The sequence below is a fragment of the Macrobrachium rosenbergii genome, chromosome 13 (genome assembly GCF_040412425.1).
Source record: "Macrobrachium rosenbergii isolate ZJJX-2024 chromosome 13, ASM4041242v1, whole genome shotgun sequence".
In the NCBI taxonomy this organism is placed as follows: domain Eukaryota; kingdom Metazoa; phylum Arthropoda; class Malacostraca; order Decapoda; family Palaemonidae; genus Macrobrachium; species Macrobrachium rosenbergii.
Window position 1 is genome coordinate 39,356,413 of NC_089753.1, and position 10,210 is coordinate 39,366,622.

Here is a 10,210-nt window from a genome sequence, read left to right on the forward strand (position 1 = left end):
CACAGTGTTTTTCCTCCAGTTCCTCCTTTCTCATACAGTGTTTTCCTCCAGTTCCTCCTTTCTCATACAGTGTTTTTCCTCCAGTTCCTCCTTTCTCATAGAGTTTTTTTTCCTCCAGTTCCTCCTTTCTCATAGTGTTTTTTCCTCCAGTTCCTCCTTTCTCATACAGTGTTTTTTCCTCCAGTTCCTCCTTTCTCATACAGTGTTTTTCCTCCAGTTCCTCCTTTCTCATACAGTGTTTTCCTCCAGTTCCTCCTTTCTCATACAGTGTTTTTCCTCTAGTTCCTCCTTTCTCATACAGTGTTTTCCTCCAGTTCCTCCTTTCTCATACAGTGTTTTCCTCCAGTTCCTCCTTTCTCAGACCGTGTTTTTTCCTCCAGTTCCTCCTTTCTCAGACCGTGTTTTTTCCTCCAGTTCCTCCTTTCTCAGACCGTGTTTTTCCTCCAGTTCCTCCTTTCTCAGACCGTGTTTTTTCCTCCAGTTCCTCCTTTCTCAGACCGTGTTTTTTCCTTCAGTTTCTCCTTTCTCATACAGTGTTTTTTCCTCCAGTTCCTCTTTCCTCAGACTGTTTTTTTCCTTTAGTTTCTCCTTTCTCAGACCGTGTTTTTTTCCTCCAGTTCCTCCTTTCTCACACAGTGTTTTTCCTCCAGTTCCTCCTTTCTCATACAGTGTTTTCCTCCAGTTCCTCCTTTCTCATACAGTGTTTTTCCTCCAGTTCCTCCTTTCTCATAGAGTTTTTTCCTCCAGTTCCTCCTTTCTCATAGTGTTTTTTCCTCCAGTTCCTCCTTTCTCATACAGTGTTTTTTCCTCCAGTTCTCCTTTCTCATACAGTGTTTTTCCTCCAGTTCCTCCTTTCTCATACAGTGTTTTCCTCTAGTTCCTCCTTTCTCATACAGTGTTTTTCCTCCAGTTCCTCCTTTCTCATACAGTGTTTTCCTCCAGTTCATCCTTTCTCATACAGTGTTTTCCTCCAGTTCCTCCTTTTCTCAGACCGTGTTTTTTCCTCCAGTTCCTCCTTTCTCAGACCGTGTTTTTTTTTCCTCCAGTTCCTCCTTTCTCAGACCGTGTTTTTTCCTCCAGTTCCTCCTTTCTCAGACCGTGTTTTTTCCTCCAGTTCCTCCTTTCTCAGACCGTGTTTTTTCCTTCAGTTTCTCCTTTCTCATACAGTGTTTTTTCCTCCAGTTCCTCTTTTCTCAGACCGTGTTTTTTCCTTTAGTTTCTCCTTTCTCAGACCGTGTTTTTTCCTCCAGTTCCTCCTTTCTCAGACCGTGTTTTTTCCTTCAGTTTCTCCTTTCTCAGACCGTGTTTTTTCCTCCAGTTCCTCCTTTCTCAGACCGTGTTTTTTCCTCCAGTTCCTCCTTTCTCAGACCGTGTTTTTTCCTCCAGTTCCTCCTTTCTCAGACCGTGTTTTTCCCTCCAGTTCCTCCTTTCTCAGACCGTGTTTTTTCCTTCAGTTTCTCCTTTCTCATACAGTGTTTTTTCCTCCAGTTCCTCTTTTCTCAGACCGTGTTTTTTCCTTTAGTTTCTCCTTTCTCAGACCGTGTTTTTTCCTCCAGTTCCTCCTTTCTCACACAGTGTTTTTCCTCCAGTTCCTCCTTTCTCATACAGTGTTTTCCTCCAGTTCCTCCTTTCTCATACAGTGTTTTTCCTCCAGTTCCTCCTTTCTCATAGTGTTTTTTCCTCCAGTTCCTCCTTTCTCATACAGTGTTTTTTCCTCCAGTTCCTCCTTTCTCATACACAGTGTTTTTCCTCCAGTTCCTCCTTTCTCATACAGTGTTTTCCTCCAGTTCCTCCTTTCTCATACAGTGTTTTTTCCTCTAGTTCCTCCTTTCTCATACAGTGTTTTCCTCCAGTTCCTCCTTTCTCATACAGTGTTTTCCTCCAGTTCCTCCTTTCTCAGACTGTGTGTTTTTCCTCCAGTTCCTCCTTTCTCAGACCGTGTTTTTCCTCCAGTTCCTCCTTTCTCAGACCGTGTTTTTCCTCCAGTTCCTCCTTTCTCAGACCGTGTTTTTCCTCCAGTTCCTCCTTTCTCAGACCGTGTTTTTTCCTTCAGTTTCTCCTTTCTCATACAGTGTTTTTTCCTCCAGTTCCTCTTTCCTCAGACCGTGTTTTTTCCTTTAGTTTCTCCTTTCTCAGACCGTGTTTTTTCCTCCAGTTCCTCCTTTCTCACACAGTGTTTTTCCTCCAGTTCCTCCTTTCTCATACAGTGTTCTCCTCCAGTTCCTCCTTTCTCATACAGTGTTTTTCCTCCAGTTCCTCCTTTCTCATAGAGTTTTTTTTCCTCCAGTTCCTCCTTTCTCATAGTGTTTTTTTTTCCTCCAGTTCCTCCTTTTCATACAGTGTTTTTTCCTCCAGTTCCTCCTTTCTCATACAGTGTTTTTCCTCCAGTTCCTCCTTTCTCATACAGTGTTTTCCTCCAGTTCCTCCTTTCTCATACAGTGTTTTTCCTCCAGTTCCTCCTTTCTCATACAGTGTTTTCCTCCAGTTCCTCCTTTCTCATACAGTGTTTTCCTCCAGTTCCTCCTTTCTCAGACCGTGTTTTTTCCTCCAGTTCCTCCTTTCTCAGACCGTGTTTTTTCCTCCAGTTCCTCCTTTCTCAGACCGTGTTTTTTCCTCCAGTTCCTCCTTTCTCAGACCGTGTTTTTTTTTTCCTCCAGTTCCTCCTTTCTCAGACCGTGTTTTTTCCTCCAGTTCCTCCTTTCTCAGACCGTGTTTTTTTCCTTCAGTTTCTCCTTTCTCATACAGTGTTTTTTTCCTCCAGTTCCTCTTTTCTCAGACCGTGTTTTTTCCTTTAGTTTCTCCTTTCTCAGACCGTGTTTTTTCCTCCAGTTCCTCCTTTCTCACACAGTGTTTTTCCTCCAGTTCCTCCCTTTCTCATACAGTGTTTTCCTCCAGTTCCTCCCTTTCTCATACAGTGTTTTTTCCTCCAGTTCCTCCTTTCTCATAGAGTTTTTTTCCTCCAGTTCCTCCTTTCTCATAGTGTTTTTTCCTCCAGTTCCTCCTTTCTCATAAAGTGTTTTTTCCTCCAGTTCCTCCTTTCTCATACAGTGTTTTTCCTCCAGTTCCTCCTTTCTCATACAGTGTTTTCCTCCAGTTCCTCCTTTCTCATACAGTGTTTTTCCTCCAGTTCCTCCCTTTCTCATACAGTGTTTTTCCTCCAGTTCCTCCCTTTCTCATACAGTGTTTTTCCTCCAGTTCCTCTTTTCTCATACAGTGTTTTCCTCCAGTTCCTCCTTTCTCATACAGTGTTTTTCCTCCAGTTCCTCCTTTCTCATACAGTGTTTTTCCTCCAGTTCCTCCTTTCTCATAGAGTTTTTTTCCTCCAGTTCCTCCTTTCTCATACAGTGTTTTTCCTCCAGTTCCTCCTTTCTCATACAGTGTTTTTCCTCCAGTTCCTCCTTTCTCATACAGTGTTTTCCTCCAGTTCCTCCTTTCTCATACAGTGTTTTTCCTCCAGTTCCTCCTTTCTCATACAGTGTTTTCCTCCAGTTCCTCCTTTCTCATACAGTGTTTTTCCTCCAGTTCCTCCTTTCTCATACAGTGTTTTCCTCCAGTTCCTCCTTTCTCATACAGTGTTTTTCCTCCAGTTCCTCCTTTCTCATACAGTGTTTTTCCTCCAGTTCCTCCTTTCTCATACAGTGTTTTTCCTCCAGTTCCTCCTTTCTCATACAGTGTTTTCTCCACCATTTCATTCTCTTCTGTTTCTGCTTTACCCCAAAATTACTCTCCATCGTTCTCCTCCTTTCTTCCTTCCTTCCCTCCTTCCTCTCTTCCCTCCCCTTGTCTCCTTTGTCACACCTTCCTTCCTACGAGAATCCTTTACCCTGAGATCATCCCTACTTTGTACTTTGAGATGTTCACAATTGTGCCTTCCCAAAATGATTCTGGAAGAAGAAGAAGAAGAAGAAGAAGAAGAAGAAGAAGAAGAAGAAGAAGAAGGGAAAGATGAAAGCTGACTTTCAAAAGCGAAGAGGATGGAAAATCTAGAATAAGAAGATAAAAGGGTACCAGAAAAAAAGATGGACGGTTCGAAATGAGAGAAATGTTTAAGAGACCGTGATATGAGGAAAGTGGGGGGAGGGGGGGAATCTAGAAGATGGTGGTCCCTGCCCCTGTTAACTTCTGTTCTTTGATGTGGTTATTGCCTCGGGGTTATTCTTGAGAATATCTTGCCATGGAAATTCAAGCGAGCGAGTCCGCTACTAAGTGGTTTTAAAGGGTAAGAGCCAAAGTACAAGAGGAAGACATAATCAGTGATTGTCATTAGAGTCTGCTGGTTCTGATTAGAATCTGCTAGCTCTGTTACTGCTAGTAACAAACACCTGCTGTTGTTAGTGTTATTATGCTAGTTCTATTACTGCTAGTAACGCAACAACTGCTATTATTAGGGTTAATTATGCTAGTTCTATTACTGCTAGTAACACAACTGCTATTATTAGTATTAAAATTATGCTAGTTCTATTACTGTTAGTAACATCACAACTTCTGTTATTAGCATTAATTATGCTAGTTCTATTGCTGCTAGTAACACAACAACTGCTATGATTTAGTATTATTTTGCTAGTTTTACTACAGCTGGTAACACAACAACTGCTATGATTAGTATTAATTATGCTAGTTCTATTACTGCTGGTAACACAACAACTGCTATGATTAGTATTAATTATGCTAGTTCTATTACTGCTGGTAACACAACAACTGCTATTATCAGTATTATTATGCTAGTTCTGTTACTGCTAGTAATACAACAACTGCTATTATTAGTATTATTATGCTAGTTCTATTACTGCTAGTAACAAACAACAGCTATTATTAGTATTATTATGCTGGTTTTATTACTGCTAGTAACAAACAACTGCTATTATTAGTATAATTATGCTAGTTCTATTACTGCCAGTAACACAACTGCTGTTATTAGTGTTATTATGCTAGTTCTGTTACTGCTAGTAACACACCAACTGTTATTATCAGTAATGTTATGCTAGTTCTATTACTGCCCGTAACACAGCAACGCTATTATTAGTATTAGGCTACTAGTGTTATCATTAAGAGTTACAACAATAAAAACCATAATTTAAAAAAAAATACTAATGCTATTTCCCGATTGCTGCTGCTTTTTCAGCTACTAATTTCAGAAGGAAATATGTGCGTTTTCATCTATTAAATCTGAAATATGCACTGGTGTTGCTGACAATAATAAAAGTATATGAAAGTACGGTGCATTGTGTGCAGGAGGTTCAATGTGCTGCCAGTGAGCCTTCTGTGTAGGGGGTATGAAACAGCTAAGGCTGAAGAAGTTTTATTTATTTGTGATTCATCCACGGTTCAGCAACTTAAAAATCAATGCGATAGTTATTATATATATATATATACAGTATATATATATATATATATATATATATATATATATATATATATATATATATATATATATATATATATATATATATATATATATTAAGCCATATCTCCTGACACGGGACTCACAAATACAGAAAACTTCTTCAGCCTTAGCTGTATCATACCCCCTACACAGAAAGCTCACTGGCAACACATTAAACCTCCTACGTACATTGCACCATTCACCACTGCTGTTCATGAATTTCTGCAGTTCCCGGATATTAAAGCCCTTCTTTTCTAACGCCTCTTTCATTCCACCTAGCCTGCACTTCCTAGGTCCTCCTTGCACCATTTTCATCAACCTACTGTCTCCTATTCTTCCCACATGACCGATCCATCCTTAATGTCTGCATTTATTCTTTACCACCTCTTCGTATCTCCACATTTCTTACCTTTCCATTATTTTTACACCACATAAAATATGTAAGCATTACATCTTAACTGTTTCAGCCTTTTTTCTTTCGTTTGCATTCACATCATCACTTCACTTCCATAAAGGAAAGTTAGCTAAAAAAAAATGCTTTCTACTTCCATGTCTTGAACTCGGGTCCATTTTGTCAACCCTTATTTTCATATGTATGTTCTTCTCACTTCACTTCCTTTTCATCAAACTCAGTTCTGTTAGTTTTATTTATAGCCACGTTTTCATCCCTTCCTCCCCAGTTCAACTGTTATCTTTGCATGCACACAGATACACACTCATACACACATAAACACACAAACATGTATATATATATATATATATATATATATATATATATATATATATATATATATATATATATATACGTATAAAATCCACGAAGGAAAGAGATACAATGGAGTATTCAAGGCCTTTCGACTTCTTGTCCTTTACTTAGCAGACTAAGTAAAGGACAAGAAGTCGAAAGGCCTTGCAGCACTCCACTGTTTCTCTTTCCTTCGTGGATTTTGTCTTTACTTATATATTCATCACATTCCATATTTTCGTGATTCAGTTATACATGTATATATACATACATATATATATAATTATATATATATATTATGAAACCAATTTCACACCTGATTATTCTCATAATTGCTTCTATTGTGATTAAAGTTTATTTAGCTAAATCAATTATTCATTTTTAGACGCTCGAAGGGTTGAGCCAAAGGCTTTGTTCTTCAACGAAAGCTTCAAATCGGAACAAGGCTCAATTGGAGACTTTGAATAGCAACTAGGAATGAGACGAAATGGGACTAATGGTAAGTAAAGTGCAGAAATAAATGAACCTGGAGACGTATCAGATAACATAAGGAACCACTGGTGTTGCCTACGGTGCGCCGTGCAAAGCCAAGAGATTGCTGTACTAGGTACTGCTTATGGTGTACCTGTGATATGTAAGTATTACCTAAACTACGCTGTACAGTAAGATAGTACTACTGCAGTGCAGTCCTAGCCTAAACCCGGTTACTGGGAAATAAAAAAAATTTCTTATATAATTAGTTTGTAACAATATCTAAGCAAAACAGGGAGAGCTTACCCAGTCAACATCAGACAATGACTACAAATGAGCATTAATTATCATATAATTACAGCGTCACCCGCACAAAAATGACCAAAATAAACGTCAAGGTAAGGAAGGCTCTTTGCGTTATATTCACTCCCAAAAAAATGATAACACTTTGATCTCAGTATAAAAACGCCGCTTGTCTAAGGAGGAGACATTAAAAAAAATGTTTTCCTTTAGTCTGTTCCTTTTAATAAAAACGTTCGGTGCCTTGAAAAATGTGTTCTCTTTGATGCTTCCTACCGAAATGTTATTCTTCCAGACGAGTTTCTTCATCCGGAGGCTAATGGCAACCTCGAGATGGAAACCCGTAATAATTATTTTCCCTGACCTCAAAACCCTAAACTGTATATAGAGAACTGAAATATTTTCACTGAAATATCCATCTAATAACCAAATACTCACATTTCTCCAAGGGCGATCATGAGACCGTTAATGGTTAATGTGGATTCTGTCGCCGTTAGGAAACCTCTAACCAAGGACGCATGCGCACAGGGAGAGACCACAAGGCGGGAGCATCATTCGATGGTCCATGGACTGTCTCACGGACGATGGATTGCGGGCGGTTTTTGCGTCACGCCGTTGTTCTTCATTCGCTTTGCTCGTTCATTGAAGAACTTGGTGTAACGTATTTGTTGTGCGTTCACTTGGATTGCAAAATGAGGCTGTGTGAAATGAAAGATGGTATTTGATGCTTATTTGTGTTTTTTAATGCACACACACACACAAACTCACACACACATATATACAGTATATATGCTACACACACACACACTGTACACATATACGCACACACACACACACACACACATATATATATATATATATATATATATATATATATATATATATATATATATATATATATATATATATATATATATTCTAGCCTACGCAATCCCGATGAAGTTCTACCATTGTTTGTGTAAACAGGCAGCCATAATTTACTTGCTTTAACCTGAAAATGTCAAAAGGAAAGAGAGGAAAAACAGACACACGTAAGCCATTTTCCTCATTTTCAAGAATCCTAATTATGTAGACATACACACATACAAGCAAATGCCAAGGAAAAAAATTTTAAGGTCAAAGGTAGTATATATATATAATATTTTTCCTTTCAAATATATCTGAAACAGCGAAAATAATGATTAAAAATCGTATAAGAGTACTCGAGTTAGACTACAATATTTTTTTTTTAAAGAAGGATGAGTGTCCTACGCTCTCTCTCTCTCTCTCTCTCTCTCTCTCTCTCTCTCTCTCTCTCCACCATCACCGTTCCCCTTAAGAGAATAAATATTTAGAAAAATATTTATCATTCGAAAGTAAATTTTCCTCGTTTTCTGAAATTCGAGAAGAAAGGAAAATAAGAGACAATTAACGAGCTGAAAAAAAATCTTTAAAAGCGAATAAATAAGTTACACATCCACTAAGGATGGAAATAGTTTTCATTTTCGGCAGAAGAAGAAATGTAATTAAAAGCAAAATGCCGGATAAAGGATATTTTGGAAGAAGAAGAAGAAGAAGAAGAAGAAGAAGAAGAAGAAGAAGAGAGAGAGAGAGAGAGAGAGAGAGAGAGAGAGAGAGAGAGAATATAAATGGCATAAATATCATACATGATGATAAGGAATGGAAGCTGTTGACTCCTAATGCAATTGAAAGCAAATACCGGATAAAGGGTATATTGAAAGAAGAAGAAGAAGAAGAAGAAGAAGAAGAAGAAAGAAAGAAAGAAAGAAAGAAAGAGAGAGAGAGAGAGAGAGAGAGAGAGAGAGAAACATGAATGGTATACTTATCTTACGTGAAGTCGAAGGGTCGAGAAGGCTTGACACGTGCTGCGCATAATGAGGAGGAAGTTGGGACTCAATTCTGAAGAGATCATCTGGATCATTGTCTAAAGCAGTACCGGTAGAGAAGAGAATGAAGCGACTTATGTCATTTTCTGAACATATTTATTCACTACTTAATGAACATTTATAGAATGTTTTAAAATCGGAAATGCAGCATGAGATCCCGTTATCTAATACCCCAGCATCACAACAGCTTACAGTTAGTCATTAGCTTTTGCACTATTTTTCGGACACCACGTCAAACATTAAGTCCCGCAAGTTGATGGTTCGGTATCCAAGCTACTTCAGTACTTTCTAGAAAGACAAAATTTTTGTTAACGAAAATATAAGTTTGAATGTGACAATTCGGAAATACTTGATCGGCATGGCCCTCCCTTCTCTCTCTCTCTCTCTCTCTCTCTCTCTCTCTCTCTCTCTCTCTCTCTCTCTCTCTCTCGCTTGTTAGCTTTCTTTATGACACAGAAAGTCAATGACGTGAAACTTTCAAGGAAAAGAATTACTTGGAAATAAATAATTTCCAGATCAGCCAAGAGCTCTGAGAACGTCATACACACACACAAACACACACACATACAGACATGTAATAACACATACATACACGCATGCACGCACGCACACAAACACACACACACACACACTGCTGAGAAACGGCTCTTCAGAGAAATTGTCGTAATTGGAATCCTCTGCCTTAGGATCGCGGTTTGAAGGATTCGTTACGTAGTCTTTTCTTCTCTTACCATAGCTACAATTAAATTTTAACTCGAGCACACACACACACACGCACACAACACACATATATATATATTTATATATGTATATATGTATATATGTATATATATATATATATATATATATATATATATATATATATATTTATATATTTATATATATACAAACACACACACACATATATATATACATATATATATATATATATATATATATATATATATATATATATATATATATATATATATATATATATATATATAATAAGTATTCCCCAGTAAGCCTTTCCAATATCAAAGAAGAAATAGAAGAAAACAGTCACTGCTACATTCATACTTTAACTAATAAGTCGTGGACGAAACCCTGTGCATAAAACTTCCACTTTAGCTGCTTCATACACCTACACAGAAGGCTCATCAGCAGTACATCGAACCTCCATACATTTATTCATGAGTGTATATATATAATATATATATATATATATATATATATATATATATATATATATATATATATATATATATATATATATAATATATGAAGCAAATGCATTTTTTTCTCCATAGACTCTAGAAGAAGATAACCTTTGCGTTCCTAAAACACCTTTTAGGATGAGGTTGCTAGGCCCACACCTTCTTCAGTATGGCCGTGGCATAGCACAACCAGCTAACTACCTGATTCCTAATTCATTACTTTAGGTCC

At 37.7% G+C, this 10,210-nt stretch overlaps 1 protein-coding gene across 1 annotated transcript in view; it reads right to left on the reverse strand.

Moving 5' to 3' along the window:
- LOC136844763 (uncharacterized) overlaps positions 1-8,820 on the reverse strand; it is a 13,227-nt gene extending 4,407 nt beyond the window's left edge. Inside the window, exon 1 of the mRNA XM_067113999.1 lies at positions 8,731-8,820. Coding sequence (XP_066970100.1) covers positions 8,731-8,820 — 90 coding nt within the window. The remainder of the gene's footprint in view (positions 1-8,730) is intronic.
- Between the last annotated feature and the right edge of the window lie 1,390 nt (positions 8,821-10,210).